The 21,899-nt window shown below is 49.7% G+C and overlaps 1 protein-coding gene across 2 annotated transcripts in view; it reads right to left on the reverse strand.

The window, feature by feature from the left end:
* Positions 1-21,899, reverse strand: part of abl1 (abl oncogene 1, non-receptor tyrosine kinase) — a 230,514-nt gene that overhangs the window by 111,875 nt on the left and 96,740 nt on the right. Inside the window, exon 1 of one of the 2 annotated variants that reach the window (XM_085965315.1) lies at positions 6,461-6,936. The exons of the other annotated variant lie outside the window; for it this stretch is intronic. Coding sequence (XP_085821441.1) covers positions 6,461-6,545 — 85 coding nt within the window. The 5' untranslated portion in view covers positions 6,546-6,936. Of the gene's footprint in view, positions 1-6,460; positions 6,937-21,899 lie in introns of those variants that run through there. 2 annotated transcript variants of the gene reach the window in all.

The following is a 21,899-nucleotide window of genomic DNA, read 5'->3' on the forward strand; positions in this document are numbered from 1 at the left end:
AATGACCGGATGATCTGGTTTTTTTTTTTTTTTTAAGGTGATGTTGATTGAGGGATAAATATTGGCCCCAGGACACCGGGGAGAACTCCCCCGCTCTTCTTCGAAATAGTGACTGCGGGATCATTTACGTCCACCTGAGAGCAGACGGGGCCTCGGATTAACGTCTCATCCGAAAGACGGCGCCTCCGTCAACATTTTCTGGTCATTATCACATCACTGTTTGTGGGAGCTTGCTGTGCACAAATTGGCTGTCGCGTTTCCCACATTACAACAGTGACTCCACTTCAAAAAGTACTTCATTGGCTGTAAAGCGCTTTGGGAGGTCCTGAGGTCGTGAAAGGCGCTGTAGAAATGCAAGTCTTTATTTTTCTTTCTCCGACAGTGCAGCGCGTCCTCAGTACTATGCTATAGTGTCAGTCTAGATTTTTGTGCTCAAGTCCCTGGAGTGGGACTTGAACCGACAACCTCCTGACTCAGGGCGAGAGAGTGAGGGCTACCCACTGAGTCACGGCTGATACGTACCTTCAGAAGATGCCGCACATTAAATTTTCCTCACAGAAATTCTCTGCAACATGGGGCATACCGTAAAATATCAAGAAATTAAAACAAACGGTGTGAACATGGTGGCACAGCTCCATGGAATACCAACGGGGTGACAGAATTCAAGACTGATTTCCACCGTGCAATTCCCGACATTAGTCACCATGAATATCCGAGTGGAGGTTGGGCATCTTCCCCCACGGGAAAGGCAGAGTCATACCTGAATCACTCGACATACTTTCCACTGGTTCATGTGCACCAGCCCAGAGCAAGTTGCCCAACCACCTTCTCAGCTGCTTCTGGCAAGTGATCGAGAAAGCACCAAGAAACGAGGACAGCCCGAGTCAGTGCCATTGAATTCAAGTTGGGTTGAATGTGTCTCATGAAACTGCTTCCAGTTAACTTGTACATTGCCAAGAAAAGAACAGCAAAACGCAGCTAACCAGTTTGAACAGGTTGGCAAGTTTACACACTCCTGAGCACTAGCCATTGGCACACGTTTGGCCACAGTGGACGAGTTCATTCTGCCACCTGCAGTGAAGATATACATAGGTCATCGGACATCCAGGTTTCCCCACAGCTTCCCGACAGAAACTTCGAACATACGGTTAACTGCTACATCCAGTGGCTGGAGAATTCTTGGTTCGATGCCCAGGTAGTCAGTGCTGTGCTTGTTCAACATAGGACAGCTACAACACTGTCCATATTGTGGGTTTATAAGTGTTCAGTATCAAGGGAGATGGCTTGAAACCTATCTCTGTGACCTCCAACAACCCTCCAAGTTCTCTGCACTCCTCCAATTCTGGCCTCTTGCACATCCCCGATTTTCTTCGCTCCACCATTGGCGGCCGTGCCTTCAGCTGCCTAGACCTCAAGCTCTGGAATTCCCTCCCGAAACCTCTCCGCCTCTCTCTCTCCTCCTTTAAGACGCTCCTTAAAACCGACCTCTTTGACCAAGTTTTTGGTCACCTGTCCTAATATCTCCATATGTAGATTGGTGTCAAATTTTGTTTGATAATCTGTGATGCACCTTGGGATGTTTTACTATGTTAAAAATGCTATATAAATGCAAGTTGTTGTTGAAAAGCTGGCCATCCTCTCCTGGTCAGGTGGCACTGCCTAGCCCACTATTTTGGGGCATCAGATTGGTAGCACTCTCACTTCGAGGTTAGAAGGTTGAGTGTTCAAACCCATTTAGCAGACTGGAGCACATAATCTAGGCTGACACTTGGGTGCAGTGCTGAGGGAGCGCTGCATTGTCTATGGTGCCATTCTTCACATGTTTGTTTGGGTTGATGTTAAAAGATTCCATGGTACCACCGGAGGAGGAGCTGGGAGTTCTCCCTGGGTCTCGGCCAACATTCCTTCATCAACAAATACCACTGAGAACAAACTAGTTTGTGGAACACTGTTGGTGCAAAATGGTTACCACATTGGCCTACAAAGCAATTAATGCACTCCAAAAGTACCTCACTGTGTGATGTGCTTTGACGCATTCTATCATTCTTGGCTGCTACTTTAATCCCTCCACCTTGCACGAGGGATCTCCTCTAAATCCCTCCACCTTGCACTAGGGATCTCCTCTAAATCCCTCCACCTTGCACTAGGGATCTCCTCTAAATCCCTCCACCTTGCACTAGGGATCTCCTCTAAATCCCTCCACCTTGCACAAGGGATCTCCACTAAATCCCTCCACCTTGCACTAGGAATCTCCTCTAAATCCCTCCACCTTGTACTAGGGATCTCCTCTAAATCCCTCCACCTTGCACGAGGGATCTCCTCTAAATCCCTCCACCTTGCACGAGGGATCTCCTCTAAATCCCTCCACCTTGCACTCGGGATCTCCTCTAAATCCCTCCACCTTGCACTCGGACTTCCTCTTGCCATCTCCTTCCTAAGAACCTCTATTTTTTGACCAAGCACTTGCTCCACTCCCTCTACCTTTTCTGTTTTCCTTTCTACCACTTACTTGGAATGAATTGGGTTTTTTCCCTGTAAAGTTTTGGAGAGTTCTTTCTGTGCATGAAGAGTCGGACAGGCATTTTACACAACATGATAAGGTGCTAAGTAACTATATTTCCATCTATAGAGCATGCAGTCAGCCCACAAAGTTTTGTCACTCACACTGGACATCCTCGAAACCTGCGAGGTTCCTCTCCGTAAGGAGGGTCAACTTTTGCCAATGCTGACTACTTGTTACTTTCAACCCAAACCAGTTTATTTTTTAATTCAGGCCACTTTCTCGCTGGGTCACACGGAGCCCGAGGACAGGCATCGAGATGTGCAGACCCTTCACCCAGCCCCACCCACTGGACCGGTTCATGTTCTGCAGTAAAGCATTTCCAACACTTTTAGCAGGCTCCACATTCTCTCCACTGCACAGAAGAACTGGATATACCCCAGTAATGGGTGTGTTAAAGGAAAAAGACTTGCATTTCTACAGCGCCTTTCACGACCTCAGGACGTCCCAAAGCGGTTTACAGCCAATGAAGTATTTTTGAAGTGTAGTCACTGTTGTAATGTCGGTAACGCGGCAGCCAATTTGCGCACAGCAAGCTCCCACAAACAGCTGTGTGATAATGACCAGATAATCTGTTTTAGTGATGTTGGTACTGCACTGGGAGTGTCAGCTGGAACTTTTGTGCTCAATGGAATCATCATAGAATTATAAAATGGTTACAGCACAGAAGGAGGCCATTCGGCCCATTGAGCCCGTGCCAGCTCTCTGCAAGAGCACTTCAGCTAGTCCCACTCCCCCGCCCTTTCCCCTTAGCCCTGCAAATTGTTTCCCTTCAGGTACTTATCCAATTCCCTTTTGAAAGCCACAATTGAATCTGCCTCCACCACCCTTTCAGGCAGTGCATTCCAGCTCCTAACCACTCGCTGCGTAAAAAAGTTTTTCCTCATGTCGCCTTTGGTTCTTCTGCCAATCACCTTAAATCTGTGTCCTCTGGTTCTCGACCCTTCTGCCAATGGGGACAGTTTCTCTCTATCCAGGCCCCTCATAATTTTGAACACCTCTATCAAATCTCTTCTCAACCTTCTCTGCTCTAAGCTTCTCCAGTCTGTCCACGTAACTGAAGTCACTCATCCCTGGAACCATTCTTGTAAATTTTTTCTGAACCTTCTCTAAAGCCTTCACATCCTTCCTGAAGTGCGGTGCCCAGAATTGGGCACAATACTCCAGCTGATGCCGAACCAGTGTTTTATAAAGGTTCATCATAACTTCCTTGCTTTTGTACTCTGTGCCTCTGTGTATGAAGCCCAGTATTCCGTAAGCTTTTTTAACCGCTTTCTCAACCTGCCCTGCCGCCTTCAACGATTTGCGCACACATACCCCCAGGTCTCTCTGTTCATGCACCCCCCCTTTAGAATTGTACCATTTAGTTTATATTGCCTCTTCTCGTTCTTCCTACTAAAAAGTATCACTTCGCACTTTTCTTCGTTAAATTTCATCTGCCACGTGTCCGCCCATTCCACCAGCCTGTCTATGCCTTCTTGGAGTCTATCACTCTCCTCCTCCCTGTTCACTGTAGAGCGGGACTTGAGCCCACAACTTTCCGACTCAGAAGCAAGAGTGCTACCAACTGAACCACGGCTGACACACGAAGTGAAGTCCCCCAATTTAAAAAGCGGTTTGGGTGAAGATGGAGTTGCTGACTTAGTGTCAATGAGCTGTCTCCTGAGGCTTGTTCAGTGGCAGATCCAACTGCCTCTGTGCGACATCACCTGTCGGGATGGATCTACAGAGCAGCACATTCCCAGCCTTAGCAAACAGAATAATCCACCTGCCTGCCCACTACAAATACTATCCAGCTCAGGAGAGGAGTCAGCAAGGTTCCCTGTATATCCTGAGGGGCAAATTAAATTTACCCGCAGGCATTTACAAATGTCACAAGTGGATGAGTAACATTCGCCTGTTACCTTGACAGGCAGGTTCATTCCTTCGGCCTGGGCAGTGTCAGCTGATATTGCAGTCACCCAAATCACATTTACAACCCCGTGAATTTCATTCATCACAAAATACCTTTGCTCTGTTCGTTATAATCAGTAAAACTGAGCAAATACATTTATGAAAGCTAAAGTCTTGCAATTAGCACTTCACATATACGAAGTTACAACAACTTGCACTTATAGAGCAGTTTTAATATAGAAAATGCCCCAAGCCACTTCACAGAGATGTCATTTTTTTTAAAATGAACACTTCAAAGTGTTAAAAACCATGAACGAGAGAAAGCGGCCATTTTCTGCTGGCTTTGCTGACCTTTGGGGGGAGGCAAGGATTTACAATTAGTTGCCAATCTACAGAGAAACTACTAAACATTAACTGGCATCAGGATATGCCCAAGAGGAATGAAGCTCTACCAGACCTCAGGATGTGCCACTTACAGCAGTTATGGTTTTAAAGGCACAGGCCAGGTTACAGACAACTTCAACTACAGCAGCAGAATAATCAACTTCTATGGCATAATATTCCTGGCCTTATAAAAATAGTGCGTCCTCCGACTTACAGCAAAGTATAGATTGATTCCTGGGATGAGAGGGTTGTCCTATGAGGAGAGATTGAGTAGAATGGGCCGATACTCTCTGGAGTTTAGAAGAATGAGAGGTGATCTCATTGAAACATAAGATGCTGAGAGGTTGTTTCCCCTGGCTGGAGAGTCTAGAACTAGGCGGCAAAGTCTCAAGATAAGGGGTCGGCCATTTAAGACTGAGATGAGGAAGAATTTCTTCACTCAGAGGGTTGTGCATCTTTGGAATTCTCTGCCCCAGAGGGCTGTGGATGCTGAATCATTGAGTATATTCAAGGCTGAGATCAATAGATTTTTGGACTTTCTGGGAATCTAGGGATCGGGCGGGAAAGTGGAGTTGAGGTCGAAGATCAGCCATGATCTTACTGAATGGCGAGTCAGACTCGAGGGGCCGTGTGGCCGACTCCTGCTTCTAATTGTTATGTTCTTATATTGCTAGAGCTGCTTTGCAAGTTAGGTGCCGCTGTGCAGTTTCAGGTACTGTTCTATATCGGAAACAATGGGAGCTCTTTAGTCTAAAGCAAAACTTTACAAATAACTTGGGTGGCGAATTAAACTTTTAGACGCGGCATCTACTGGGGAGGAAAAAAAGCAAATCTACATAATCATTACTAATAGGCCATCTCCTTCCTGCACATTCTCTCTGTATGTTGCATCCTTTGGGAGTGATGTTAAAAGTGCAATTAGGAAGGGGTATGTTCTACAAGTGGCATTTATATCAATCAAGGAGCTGTGTCCATCCTGTCAAGAGCAACTTCACTGATGTTTCAGTGATTACAGCATTCATTTATCTGAATTCACTGAACAGATGGAAACCAAATAATACCGGATATTTTAAACTGTGGTATAAATGCTACAGTGCGAATTGTGAAGCTTTGGGGAAAGGTTGGTGGGAAAAGCAATAATCTGTAAAGAGCCTAAAAGGCAGCAAGGAGTAGTTGCAGAAGGCAACATGCTTCAGGGATTGAACCTTTCCACCACCACATTTTTTTCTGACTCTCTGTGCGCTAATTTTTAAAAAATTTTTTTTTTAAACACAGCTTTCACATCCAGAAAAATTCCCATTTTAAACCTTGAACAATCTACAAGGAAGCACTCGGGCCTAAAAGGTGTGCTGCGCAGAAAAGGGCACCCATTTCTCAGAGGAATAAATCTTACATGTGTGGTGGTGGTGGGGGGGGGGAGGAAACACCAGTATAAAAGTTTGCATCAGGCAAAGAGCAAAATGTCGCCCAAACTTCAGCTGTTTACGTCGGTGCCTGCTCTCGCTCTCTCCTCGGCCACATGAGAGCTGAGACCTCTGCAAAGGGTTTTTTTTCCAGAGCTATGGAATTTACTTCAGGGCCTCTCTCTCTCTCCAGACTTGCCTGTTTTCCTAAAGCACTTACCTTCCAAGTAGCAGCTGGATGAAGCAGAGAGAGTCTTCCTTGATTTGCACCCCACCAGCTTACGGCAAATCTCCAGCATTTTCATTTGTTAAACTTCGATGCGAAGTGATTTCCTTTTTTTTTGCGTCCCCTTCTTCTTAAAAGCCTCCCGGCGTTTGGTTAGAAAGAACTCCAGCTCCAAAAAACCCCCCCCTCGGGTTAGTCTGCTCGAAATCCAAAAGCAGAGGGGGTGGGGGGAACCTCAACACTTGATTGAAGAAAAAAGCCTTTTTCTTTGCAGTCGGATCTGAAACTCAGCGAACACACACCGCACCCATTTTTTTCCCTCTGCAGCAGGAATTCAAACCCAACTTAACTTTTCTTTTGGCGAATTGGCTGTTCGAAGCAGCGCAGAGTCTGTGCGAGACATATGAGCCTGCTTTTCCTGAGCCTGCTGCCCACCCCCTCTCTCTCTCTCTCTCTCTCTCACACACCCCCCCAGCACTGGCAGACTTGCTTACGTTACACATCCAACAATGAAGCTCTTTGAAGCGTTTGCCTGGCTTCCATCGGTGACATCAGCAGACTGGAGCCACCCACACAGACTTTAATAAAAGCCAGTCAAAGCCCAGCCACATCACTCTCGCGTTTCTCGGCTGCACTCTCTGGCAAATGGAGTGCGGGAGGGAGCAAGCACAAACACACATTGCACTTAAAACACACACATAGAAACATAGAAGATAGGAGCAGGAGCAGGCCATTCGGCCCCTCGAGCCTGCTCCGCCATTTAATGAGATCATGGCTGATCATCCAAACTCAGTACCCTGTCCCTGCCTTCTCCCCATATCCCTTTAGCCTTAAGAAATATATCTAACTCCTTCTTGAATATATTTAATGAATTGGCCTCCACCGCCTTCTGTGGTAGAGAATTCCACAGATTCACCACTCTCTGGGTGAAGAAATTCCTCCTCATCTCTGTCCTAAATGGCTTACCCCTTATCCTTAGACTGTGACCCCTGGTTCTGAACTCCCCGACCATCGGGAACATCCTTCCTGCATCTAGTCTGTCTAGTCCTGTCAGAATTTTATAAGTTTCAATGAGATCCCCTCTCATTCTTCTAAACTCCAGCGAGTATAAGCCCAATCGCTCCTCATACGTCATTCCTGCCATCCCAGGTATCAGTCTGGTGAATCTTCGCTGCACTTCCTCCATGGCAAGAACATCCTTCCTCAGATAAGGCGACCAGAACTGCACACAATACTCAAGGTGTGGTCTCACCAAGGCCCTGTACAACTGCAGCAAGACATCCTTGTTCCACGTTTCCCACTTTCGCTTGTGCCAACAAAAATAGGCTAATTACCCCCTCCCCCCTCACCCAGCACCGCCCCCACCCCGCCATCCTCAATTTCAGCACAATGGCAAAAGGGCTGGCAGGAAGATAACTCAACAGTGCATTTTTTAATGCGCTGCCTGATTGGGCGGTGGATACAGATTCAATAGCAGCCTTCAAAAGGGAATTGGATAAATAGCTTGAAGGAGAAAGAAATTGCAGGGATCTGGGGAAAGAGCGGGAGGGTGGGACTACCTGGATTGCTCTGTGATCGAGCCGGCGTAGACTCGATGGGCCGAATGGCCTCCTTCTGTGCTGCACTAGTCTATGATTCTATGAGACAGAGGGCACAAATTTAAGGTGATTTGCAAATGAACCAGAGGCGTCACGAGGAAACTTATTTTACACAACGAGTTATAATGATCTGGAACGTGCTGCCTGAAAGGATAGCAGAAGTAGATTCAATAGTGACTTTGAAAAGAGAATTGGAGAAATACTAGAAGGGAAACAATTTGCAGGGCTATGGGGAAGGAGCGGGGCAGTGGGATTCATTGGATAGTTCTACCGAAGAGCTGGCACAGGCACGATGAGCCGAATGACCACCTTCTCTGTTCTATCACTCTATGATTCTAATTTCAGTCATTCTTTTCTCATTTTGAGAGGCTGGATTTTGTAACAACTATATTAAAATCTTGCGTCTCCACACAGTCATTTTTTCTATTCTAAGTTGCTATTTCCACATTTATTATGTAAATTGCCCGTGTACAACGTCAGGATGTAATTACTCCCACCCCTCGTGGAGCCGCTACAGCACCACCACTGGTGGAAAGCTGTAATTACAGCGTGATACGTTTACATAGATATTTTCATTGTAAATGCGCAGTTAGGAATTTATAATAAAATATAAAAATAAGGAGAATGTGAGATTTTAAAATGGGGATTGATTTACGTCTGCTCAACCTGGTCCAGTTACAGAAGAACATAAGAATTAGGAGCAAGAGTCGGCCATTCGGCCCCTCGAGCCTGCTCCGTCATTCAATAAGATCATGGCTGATCTTCGACCTCAACTCCACTTTCCCGCCCGATTCCCCATATCCCTCGATTCCCTTAGTGTCCAAAAAGCTATCGATCTCCGTCTTGGATATAATCAACGACTCAGCATCCACAGCCCTCTGGGGTAGAGAATTCCAAAGATTCACCACCCTCTGAGTGAAGAAATTCCTCCTCATCTCAGTCCTAAATGGCCGACCCCTTATCCTGAGACTGTGACCCCTCGTTCTAGACTCTCCAGCCAGGGGGAAACAACCTCTCAGCATCTACCCTGCCAAGCCCTCTAAGAATTGTATATGTTTTAATGAGATCACCTCTCATTTCTTCTAAACGCCAGAGAATATAGCCCCATTCTACTCAATTATCCCCTGCCTTCTAACCCTGCTTCACCTGAAGACTACATTTGGTCTTCACTTCCCACATGCAATGTCATGGGAGAGTGGCTGGTATATTATATTTACAAATGGCACACAACTCCACTTTATACAGCCGGTTTTCAGCTCGGTGAATGGCAATAACAAGGTGTGAATGAGAACGATGGGTGGCTCTATACCAATGATCCCCACCTCATTTTTTTTTTGGTGCGCGGTCCCTTTAAGGGGCTACGCAGTCCATTCAAAATTCTGTGCATGCGCAAAATCTCCTGTTCTAAATTTGGTTTAACGGCCTGCGCGGGACCTTCAGACAGCTGCGCAGCCGCATAGCTTAGCAGGAACATTGCTCTATACAGTCTACTCTTAATTCAAAGGTGCTTAATTTAAGTGATGTGCCTTTAGCACTGGATTCCTACTCTCCTGTGTTGTTTACATTGCTTAATTCAAATTACTGATCATTCAAGATGTTTTAGAAAAGACTTGCATTTCTATAGCGCCTTTCATGACCACCGGACGTCTCAAAGCGCTTTACAGCCAATGAAGTACTTTTGAAGTGGAGTCACGTGGAAACGCAGCAACCAATTTGCGCACAGCAAGCTCCCACAAACAGCAGTGTGATAATGACCAGGTAATCTGTTTTTTGTGTTATATTGGTTGAGGGATAAATATTGGCCCCAGGACACCGGGGATAACTCCCCTGCTCTTCTTCAAAATAGTGCCGTGGGATCTTTTACGTTCACCTGAGAGAGCAGATGGGGCCTCGGTTTAACGTCTCATCTGAAAGACGGCACCTCCGACAGTGCGGCACTCCCTCAGCACTGCACTGGGAGTGTCAGCCTAGCTTCATGTGCTCAAGTCCCTGGAGTGGGACTTGAACCCACAACCCACTGACTCGGAGGCGAGGGTGCTACCCACTGAGCCACAGCTGACAAAATAAGCGCAAAAATAACGTTAAATTACCTTTAGGACAATTTCTCTTATCACAAAAAAAATTAAAATAAGTTGCGGCAGCTGTATAATTGTGTTTAGTAGTACATTCCAATTATTTCTTAATTAAATTGAGTGCTTCTCCCAACATTTTATTGTGTCGTTACGTCTCGCACTGAGCCTTAAGGGGCAGGAAGCTCCCAGGTTCAATCCGCGGTCTGGATTGAGTTAGCTGATCTTAGCTGGGGCAGCTCGCAGATGATGCAACTGGCTTGTGTGCCTGGGATTGAGGGGGAAGAGAGGAAAACAGCCAGAACAGAAGAATTAGGGACAGGAGTAGGCCAACTCCGTCTTTCGGATGAGACGTTAAACCGAGGCCCCGTCTGCTCTCCCCGGTGGACGTAAAAGATCCCATGGCCACTATTTGGAAGAAGAGCAGGGGGGAGTTCTCCCCGGTGTCCTGGGGCCAATATTTATCCTTCAACCAATATCACTAAAACAGATGATCCGGTCATCTGTTTGTGGGATCTTGCTGTGCGCAGATTGCTGCCACGTTTCCTACATTACAACAGTGACTACACTTCAGAACTACTTGATTGGCTGTAAAGCGCTTTGGGACGTCCGGTGGTTGTGAAAGGTGCTGGAGAAACGCAAGTCTTTCTTTTCCACTTACCGGCCCGATCCCCATATCCCCCGATTCCCCGAGAGTCCAAAAATCTATCGCTCTCTATCTTGAATATACTCAACGACTGAGCCTCCACAGCCCTCTGGGGCAGAGAATTCCAAAGATTCACCACCCTCTGAGTGAAGAAATTCCTCCTCATCTCAGCCCTAAATGGCCGACCCCTTATCCTGAGACTGTGACTCCTAGTTCCCTGCTCTCGATTGTTATCCAGAGACCCTGGCTGGAAGGTGAGGATAAGACAGGATCAGCCGGCTGTGATGCTTCCACAGTTGCACAGCTCGGTGATGCATATTTCAGTCCACACGCAATTCATTTTAGAGTATTCCCGCCCACATTCCCTTCCCCATCCATCTCCAATTCTACACTTTCCTGAAGACAGTGACTCCTTAATGGCGTTTCAACCTACTGGTACCAGATGTCCGCCAGTATATTACCTGAATCATGCCATTGTGTCTCGGTAACGCAACCATTTGTGGCATCATAACGGAACCTGACAAGAGGGTCACCGACCTGAAACGTTGACTCGGTTTCTCTCTCCACAGATGCTGCCTGACCTGCTGAGTGTTACCAGCATTTTCTGTTATTTCAGATTCTGCCCTCACCTAATGCCCACCACACATACCAGTAGGGGTAGCTGGATTGCAATCAGGACCTGGCAGATTCCTCCCCTCTCCCGGACCCTTAGGCACTGAGGCCAATTGCACTGCCTTCCACCACCACTAGAGATCAACTAACTCGAGCACAGACCGCTAACTGAACCAGGAACCTGTGTGGGTCAGTTACTGTCGCCCTAAAACTGGCCCATCGGGACAACTGCCTTAAATGCAGTTTGTGGACATCATTTTTCCTCATTGATCCCTGGGTGGACATCATTTTTCCTCATTGATCCCTGGGATGAGAGGGTTGTCCTATGAGGAGAGATTGAGTAGATTGGGCCGATACTCTCTGGAGTTTAGAAGAATGAGAGGTGATCTCATTGAAACATACAAGATTCTGAGGGGGATTGACAGGGTAGATGCTGAGAGGTTGTTTCCCCTGGCTGGAGAGTCTAGAACTAGGGGTCACAGTCTCAGGATAAGGGGTCGGCCATTTAAGACTGAGATGAAGAGGAATTTCTTCACTCAGAGGGTTGTGAATATTTGGAATCTTCTACCCCAGAGGGCTGTGGGCTCAGTCGTTGAGTGTATTCAAGGCCGAGATCGATAAATTTTTGGACTCTAGGGGAATCGAGAGATATGGGGATCGTGCGTGAACGTGGAGTTGAGGTTGATGATCAGCCATGATCTTATTGAATGGCGGAGCAGGCTCGAGGGGCTGTATGGGCCTCCTCCTGCTCCCAGTTCTTATGTTCTCATACTGTTTGAGATTTGACAATCGCTGAAGTTTTCTATGCATCGTGGAGCTGTAACCTATTGGATATAAATAGTTAACAATCGCTTTGCAATGTTGCACTAAATTCCCCTCTCTATAGTTTAATGGAGGGGTTAACTTTAAAATAAAAGGGGTATCGCCACTTTTAAGACAGTGGAGTGAGTATTTGGCGCAAGTGTTTGAGGGCAGTCGTGCAATAATACGGCGGAGTCAGTTCTACCCTGCAGTTTGCTTAAATATTCTAAACTGTTTTGAAGAACTTTTACTTTGACTGGTTTACCCATTTCCTGCCTATAATAAGCCACTCACCACCCCCACAACTCCACTCCCCCCCCCGCGTTTCATGCTTTGGCCGAGTGGCAAAAGCGGAGAGGCTTCCACAACAGCTGTCAGTGCATTTCACGATCAGCCAGCAGGAAGTGTGACTCAAGCAACTTGAGGTGGCCAATAACAGTGTCGAACACCTCACTCCATCCCAGTCACCCAACGAGGAGCAGACCACACTCGCCCAAATAAGGCAATCATGACCTAAGTAACAGGAAGCCTTGCGCTCAAACTTTCTACCTACTTCTTGAAAGCCAAGTGCTACGCTCTTACAGACCAGTATTACAGCCCTTCATCTGTTTCTGTGCTTCTGCCTAACATTAGCAGAGGCCACACTGTTGTTGTGCAGGCAAACACTGCCGTCAATCTGCACACAGTAAGGTCCCACAAACAGGCAGGGCCTCCAACAGTACAGCACTCCCACAACAACAACTTTTACTTATATAGCACCTTTAATGTAGTAAAACGTCCCAAGGCGCTTCACAGGAGCGATTATCAAACAAAATTTAACACCGAGCCACATAAGGAGATATTAGGGTAGATGACTAAAAGCTTGGTCAAAGAGGTAGGTTTTAAGGAGTGCTTTAAAGGGAGAGAGAGGGGTAGCGGCACGGAGAGGTTTAGGGAGGGAATTCCGGAGCTTAGGGTCTCGGCAGCTGAAGGCACGGCCGCCAATGGTGGAGCGATTAAAATCGGGGAGGCTCAAGAGCCCAGAATTAGAGGAGCGCAGATATCTCGGAGGGTTGTGCGGCTGAGGGAAATCACAGAGATAGGGAGGGGCGAAGCTATGGAGGGATTGAAAAATAAGGATCAGATTTTTTAAATTGAGGCGTTGTTTAACTGGGTGCCAATTTAAGTCTGGGTGAATGGGACTTGGTGCGAGTTAGGACATGTGCAGCAGAAACATAGAAACATAGAAGATAGGAGCAGGAGTAGGCCATTCGGCCCCTCGAGCCTGCTCTGCCATTCAATGAGATCATGGCTGATCATCCAAATTCAGTACCCAGTCCCTGCCTTCTCCCCATATCCCTTGATCCCTTTAGCCTTAAGAAATATATCCAACTCCTTCTTGAATATATTTAATGAACTGGCCTCCACCGCCCTCTGTGGCAGAGAATTCCACAGGTTCACCACTCTCTGGGTGAAGAAATTCCTCCTTATCTCAGTCCTAAATGGCTTACCCCTTATCCTTAGACTGTGACCCCTGGTTCTGGACTCCCCCGCCATCGGGAACATCCTTCCTGCATCTAGTCCTGTTAGAATTTTATAAGTTTCAATGAGATCCCCTCTCAATCTTCTAAACTCCAGTGAGTATAAGCCCAATCGACACAATCTCTCCTCATACGTCATTCCTGCCATCCCAGGTATCAGCCTGGTGAATTTTGGATGAGTCTGAGGAATATTCATTTGACAAGTTAAATAGGTCTGCTCGACTAGCAGGGCCTGGAGTTCACTAACCGGAGTGACAAAAACCAGAACTAAAAAGAGCAGTCAACCATGCGGGAAACCTCAGGACTTCAAAAGGAGGCAGACATAGGTTTAAGTATCAAATTCAGGTGGGCGAGGGGTAGGGGGGGAGTCGCGGGGCGAGTCGGGAGTAGCGGGAGGGCGGGGGGGGAGTCGAGGGGCGGGGGGGGAGTCGAGGGGCGGGGGGGAGTCGAGGGGCGGGGGGGGAGTCGAGGGGCGGGGGGGGAGTCGAGGGGCGGGGGGGGAGTCGAGGGGCGGGGGGGGAGTCGAGGGGCGGGGGGGGAGTCGAGGGGCGGGGGGGAGTCGAGGGGCGGGGGGAGTCGAGGGGCGGGGGGGAGTCGAGGGGCGGGGGGAGTCGAGGGGCGGGGGGGAGTCGAGGGGCGGGGGGGAGTCGAGGGGCGGGGGGGGGAGTCGAGGGGCGGGGGGGGAGTCGAGGGGCGGAGTCGAGGGGCGGGGGGGGTGTCGAGGGGCGGGGGGGGAGCCGAGGGGCGGGGGGGAGCCGAGGGGCGGGGGGGAGCCGAGGGGCGGGGGGGTGCCGAGGGGCGCGGGGGAGCCGAGGGGCGGGGGGGGGGGTCGAGGGGCGGGGGGGGAGTCGAGCGGACAGGGTTGGGGGCGGCGAGGCAGAGGGTGTGGGGAGGAAGCACTCGGTCTAATTTCCAAGCTCCTTTCACTAATCTGGAAATACAGGGTGAGCCCCAAAGGAACCTTCCTGCAAAGGCTCATGGAAGACAGTGACAGCTGCAACACGGCCCCTAACAAAACTGACGCCCCCTCACAAGGCAATGTATTCAGGGTGCTTGGATGCACGCTAAACAAACTTCTCCCCGTTTGATGTTAGAGTTTATTAGAAGAATTCCCAGAAATCATCTATGTCTCTGCCAAAGGACCTGAAGTATTCTTTAAAAACTTATTAAAATGTAGACACCAAGGCAATGCCTTTGAAGTCTGGTGGCACAAAATGGCATCAATTATCAGCAACGCTGATTGTGGAATAAAATCGAGCAAACCGTATCATCTGTGCACTCGGGGCAATCCCCCCAGCACTGCAGAATTCATCAAACATCTGCAGCTTTCGAGTTCACTGCCCAAACACACAACTTGAATGCACACAACAAATCAGTGCAACGTTACAAATATCCGCACTTACCTCCCAGCATTCTGCGACTGGTGCAACAAACAAAGAGTTACAGCTATTTCAAATGAGGTTCATACAAGGGGGACGGCGACCATTCAGCAGACAACACCAGACAGCTATTGTTCACGGAACATTACTGCTGTGACACTGAAACGCCACCTTATTAATCATGCAATGAAGGGACTCAGCTGGGTGGATTGAGACATTCAATTCCCCGCGCTCGAGATTCGTCTTCGGAAATGTATTCAAGGAGCTGGATCAGGCGCCACTTCTCACACCCGACATCCAATGCCTGCGCTGGCAGGCAGAGCTCCAAAATGTTCCCCAACTCACAGCCCTACCCACTCCCGGTGTAGAGAGAATGGAATCACAGCCCTACCCACTCCCGGTGTAGAGAGTGAATGGAATCACAGCCCTACCCACTCCCAGTGTAGAGAGTGAATGGAATCACAGCCCTACCCACTCCCGGTGTAGAGAGTGAATGGAATCACAGCCCTACCCACTCCCAGTGTAGAGTGAATGGAATCACAGCCCTACCCACTCCCAGTGTAGAGTGAATGGAATCACAGCCCTACCCACTCACGGTGTAGAGTGAATGGAATCACAGCCCTACCCACTCCCGGTGTAGAGAGTGAATGGAATCACAGCCCTACCCACTCACGGTGTAGAGTGAATGGAATCACAGCCCTACCCACTCCCGGTGTAGAGAGTGAATGGAATCACAGCCCTACCCACTCCCAGTGTAGAGAGTGAATGGAATCACAGCCCTACCCACTCCCAGTGTAGAGTGAATGGAATCACAGTCCTACCCACTCCCGGTGCAGAGAGTGAATGGAATCACAGCCCTACCCACTCCCGGTGTAGAGAGTGAATGGAATCACAGCCCTACCCACTCCCGGTGTAGAGAGTGAATGGAATCACAGCCCTACCCACTCCCAGTGTAGAGAGTGAATGGAATCACAGCCCTACCCAGTGTAGAGTGAATGGAATCACAGCCCTACCCACTCCCAGTGTAGAAAGTGAATGGAATCACAGCCCTACCCACTCCCAGTGTAGAGAGTGAATGGAATCACAGCCCTACCCACTCCCGGTGTAGAGAGTGAATGGAATCACAGCCCTACCCACTCCCGGTGTAGAGAGTGAATGGAATCACAGCCCTACCCACTCCCGGTGTAGAGTGAATGGAATCACAGTCCTACCCACTCCCGGTGTAGAGAGTGAATGGAATCACAGCCCTACCCACTCCTGGTGTAGAGAGTGAATAGAATCACAGCCCTACCCACTCCCAGTGTAGAGTGAATGGAATCACAGCCCTACCCACTCCCGGTGTAGAGTGAATGGAATCACAGCCCTACCCACTCCCAGTGTACAGAGTGAATGGAATCACAGCCCTACCCACTCCCGGTGTAGAGAGTGAATGGAATCACAGCCCTACCCACTCCCGGTGTAGAGTGAATGGAATCACAGTCCTACCCACTCCCGGTGTAGAGAGTGAATGGAATCACAGCCCTACCCACTCCTGGTGTAGAGAGTGAATGGAATCACAGCCCTACCCACTCCCGGTGTAGAGAGTGAATGGAATCACAGTCCTACCCACTCCCGGTGTAGAGAGTGAATGGAATCACAGCCCTACTCACTCCCGGTGTAGAGTGAATGGAATCACAGCCCTACCCACTCCCAGTGTAGAGTGAATGGAATCACAGCCCTACCCACTCCCAGTGTAGAGTGAATGGAATCACAGCCCTACCCACTCCCGGTGTAGAGAGTGAATGGAATCACAGTCCGACCCACTCCCAGTGTAGAGAGTGAATGGAATCACAGTCCGACCCACTCCCAGTGTAGAGTGAATGGAATCACAGCCCTACCCACTCCCAGTGTAGAGAGTGAATGGAATCACAGCCCTACCCACTCCCGGTGTAGAGAGTGAATGGAATCACAGCCCTACCCACTCCCGGTGTAGAGAGTGAATGGAATCACAGCCCTACCCAATCCCGGTGTAGAGAGTGAATGGAATCACAGCCCTACCCACTCCCAGTGTAGAGAGTGAATGGAATCACAGTCCTACCCACTCCCAGTGTAGAGTGAATGGAATCACAGCCCTACCCACTCCCAGTGTAGAGAGTGAATGGAATCACAGTCCTACCCACTCCCAGTGTAGAGTGAATGGAATCACAGCCCTACCCACTCCCGGTGTAGAGAGTGAATGGAATCACAGCCCTACCCACTCCCAGTGTAGAGAGTGAATGGAATCACAGTCCTACCCACTCCCAGTGTAGAGTGAATGGAATCACAGCCCTACCCACTCCCAGTGTAGAGTGAATGGAATCACAGCGCTACCCACTCCCGGTGTAGAGAGTGAATGGAATCACAGCCCTACCCACTCCCAGTGTAGAGAGTGAATGGAATCACAGCCCTACCCACTCCCGGTGTAGAGAGTGAATGGAATCACAGCCCTACCCACTCCCGGTGTAGAGTGAATGGAATCACAGCCCTACCCACTCCCAGTGCAGAGTGAATGGAATCACAGCCCTACCCACTCCCAGTGTAGAGAGTGAATGGAATCACAGTCCGACCCACTCCCAGTGTAGAGTGAATGGAATCACAGCCCTAACCACTCCCAGTGTAGAGTGAATGGAATCACAGCCCTACCCACTCCCGGTGTAGAGAGTGAATGGAATCACAGTCCTACCCACTCCCAGTGTAGAGTGAATGGAATCACAGTCCTACCCACTCCCGGTGTAGAGTGAATGGAATCACAGCCCTACCCACTCCCAGTGTAGAGAGTGAATGGAATCACAGCCCTACCCACTCCCGGTGTAGAGTGAATGGAATCACAGCCCTACCCACTCCCGGTGTAGAGAGTGAATGGAATCACAGCCCTACCCACTCCCGGTGTAGAGAGTGAATGGAATCACAGTCCTACCCACTCCCGGTGTAGAGTGAATGGAATCACAGCCCTACCCACTCCCGGTGTAGAGTGAATGGAATCACAGCCCTACCCACTCCCGGTGTAGAGTGAATGGAATCACAGCCCTACCCACTCCCGGTGTAGAGAGTGAATGGAATCACAGTCCTACCCACTCCCAGTGTAGAGAGTGAATGGAATCACAGCCCTACCCACTCCCGGTGTAGAGTGAATGGAATCACAGTCCGACCCACTCCCAGTGTAGAGTGAATGGAAGCACAGCCCTACCCACTCCCAGTGTAGAGTGAATGGAATCACAGCCCTACCCACTCCCGGTGTAGAGAGTGAATGGAATCACAGCCCTACCCACTCCCGGTGTAGAGAGTGAATGGAATCACAGCCCTACCCACTCCCAGTGTAGAGTGAATGGAATCACAGCCCTACCCACTCCCAGTGTAGAGAGTGAATGGAATCACAGCCCTACCCACTCCCAGTGTAGAGAGTGAATGGAATCACAGTCCGACCCACTCCCAGTGTAGAGTGAATGGAATCACAGTCCTACCCACTCCCAGTGTAGAGTGAATGGAATCACAGCCCTACCCACTCGCGGTGTAGAGAGTGAATGGAATCACAGCCCTACCCACTCCCGGTGTAGAGAGTGAATGGAATCACAGTCCTACCCACTCCCAGTGTAGAGTGAATGGAATCACAGTCCTACCCACTCCCGGTGTAGAGTGAATGGAATCACAGCCCTACCCACTCCCAGTGTAGAGAGTGAATGGAATCACAGTCCTACCCACTCCCGGTGTAGAGTGAATGGAATCACAGCCCTACCCACTCCCGGTGTAGAGAGTGAATGGAATCACAGCCCTACCCACTCCCGGTGTAGAGAGTGAATGGAATCACAGCCCTACCCACTCCCGGTGTAGAGAGTGAATGGAATCACAGTCCTACCCACTCCCAGTGTAGAGTGAATGGAATCACAGTCCTACCCACTCCCGGTGTAGAGTGAATGGAATCACAGCCCTACCCACTCCCAGTGTAGAGTGAATGGAATCACAGCCCTACCCACTCCCGGTGTAGAGTGAATGGAATCACAGCCCTACCCACTCGCAGTGTAGAGTGAATGGAATCACAGCCCTACCCACTCCCAGTGTAGAGTGAATGGAATCACAGCCTTACCCACTCCCGGTGTAGAGTGAATGGAATCACAGCCCTACCCACTCCCAGTGTAGAGAGTGAATGGAATCACAGCCCTACCCACTCCCGGTGTAGAGAGTGAATGGAATCACAGCCCGACCCACTCCCGGTGCAGAGAGTGAATGGAATCACAGCCCTACCCACTCCCGGTGTAGAGTGAATGGAATCACAGCCCGACCCACTCCCAGTGTAGAGTGAATGGAATCACAGCCCTACCCACTCCCGGTGTAGAGAGTGAATGGAATCACAGCCCTACCCACTCCCAGTGTAGAGAGTGAATGGAATCACAGCCCTACCCACTCCCGGTGTAGAGTGAATGGAATCACAGCCCTACCCACTCCCGGTGTAGAGAGTGAATGGAATCACAGCCCTACCCACTCCCAGTGTAGAGAGTGAATGGAATCACAGCCCGACCCACTCCCGGTGTAGAGAGTGAATGGAATCACAGCCCTACCCACTCCCGGTGTAGAGTGAATGGAATCACAGCCCTACCCACTCCCAGTGTAGAGTGAATGGAATCACAGCCCTACGCACTCCCAGTGTAGAGTGAATGGAATCACAGTCCTACCCACTCCCGGTGAAGAGTGAATGGAATCACAGCCCTACCCACTCCCGGTGTAGAGAGTGAATGGAATCACAGCCCTACCCACTCCCAGTGTAGAGTGAATGGAATCACAGTCCTACCCACTCCCGGTGAAGAGTGAATGGAATCACAGCCCTACCCACTCCCGGTGTAGAGAGTGAATGGAATCACAGCCCTACCCACTCCCAGTGTAGAGTGAATGGAATCACAGTCCTACCCACTCCCGGTGAAGAGTGAATGGAATCACAGCCCTACCCACTCCCGGTGTAGAGAGTGAATGGAATCACAGCCCTACCCACTCCCAGTGTAGAGTGAATGGAATCACAGTCCTACCCACTCCCGGTGTAGAGTGAATGGAATCACAGCCCTACCCACTCCCAGTGTAGAGTGAATGGAATCACAGCCCTACCCACTCCCGGTGTAGAGAGTGAATGGAATCACAGCCCTACCCACTCCCAGTGTAGAGTGAATGGAATCACAGCCCTACCCACTCCCGGTGTAGAGAGTGAATGGAATCACAGCCCTACCCACTCCCAGTGTAGAGTGAATGGAATCACAGCCCTACCCACTCCCGGTGTAGAGTGAATGGAATCACAGCCCTACCCACTCCCGGTGTAGAGAGAATGGAATCACAGCCCTACCCACTCCCAGTGTAGAGTGAATGGAATCACAGCCCTACCCACTCCCAGTGCAAAGTGAATGGAATCACAGCCCTACCCACTCCCAGTGTAGAGTGAATGGAATCACAGCCCTACCCACTCCCGGTGTAGAGAGTGAATGGAATCACAGCCCTACCCACTCCCAGTGTAGAGTGAATGGAATCACAGCCCTACCCACTCCCAGTGCAGAGTGAATGGAATCACAGCCCTACCCACTCCCGGTGTAGAGAGTGAATGGAATCACAGCCCTACCCACTCCCAGTGTAGAGTGAATGGAATCACAGCCCTACCCACTCCCGGTGTAGAGTGAATGGAATCACAGCCCTACCCACTCCCGGTGTAGAGAGTGAATGGAATCACAGCCCTACCCACTCCCAGTGTAGAGTGAATGGAATCACAGCCCTACCCACTCCCGGTGTAGAGTGAATGGAATCACAGCCCTACCCACTCCCGGTGTAGAGTGAATGGAATCACAGCCCTACCCACTCCCAGTGTAGAGAGTGAATGGAATCACAGCCCTACCCACTCCCAGTGTAGAGTGAATGGAATCACAGCCCTACCCACTCCCGGTGTAGAGTGAATGGAATCACAGCCCTACCCACTCCCGGTGTAGAGAGAATGGAATCACAGCCCTACCCACTCCCAGTGTAGAGTGAATGGAATCACAGCCCTACCCACTCCCAGTGTAGAGAGTGAATGGAATCACAGCCCTACCCACTCCCAGTGTAGAGTGAATGGAATCACAGCCCTACCCACTCCCAGTGTAGAGTGAATGGAATCACAGTCCTACCCACTCCCAGTGTAGAGAGTGAATGGAATCACAGCCCTACCCACTCCCAGTGTAGAGTGAATGGAATCACAGCCCTACCCACTCCCGGTGTAGAGAGTGAATGGAATGACAGCCCTACCCACTCCCGGTGTAGAGTGAATGGAATCACAGCCCTACCCACTCCCGGTGTAGAGTGAATGGAATCACAGCCCTACCCACTCCCAGTGTAGAGAGTGAATGGAATCACAGCCCTACCCACTCCCGGTGTAGAGTGAATGGAATCACAGCCCTACCCACTCCCAGTGTAGAGAGTGAATGGAATCACAGTCCTACCCACTCCCAGTGTAGAGTGAATGGAATCACAGCCCTACCCACTCCCGGTGTAGAGTGAATGGAATCACAGCCCTACCCACTCCCGGTGTAGAGTGAATGGAATCACAGCCCTACCCACTCCCAGTGTAGAGTGAATGGAATCACAGCCCTACCCACTCCCAGTGTAGAGAGAATGGAATCACAGCCCTACCCACTCCCAGTGTAGAGTGAATGGAATCACAGCCCTACCCACTCCCAGTGTAAAGTGAATGGAATCACAGCCCTACCCACTCCCAGTGTAGAGTGAATGGAATCACAGCCCTACCCACTCCCAGTGTGGAGAGTGAATGGAATCACAGCCCTACCCA

This window comes from Somniosus microcephalus, chromosome 23 (genome assembly GCF_052327205.1).
Source record: "Somniosus microcephalus isolate GS21.2 chromosome 23, FLI_Smic_1.0, whole genome shotgun sequence".
In the NCBI taxonomy this organism is placed as follows: Eukaryota; Metazoa; Chordata; class Chondrichthyes; order Squaliformes; family Somniosidae; genus Somniosus; species Somniosus microcephalus.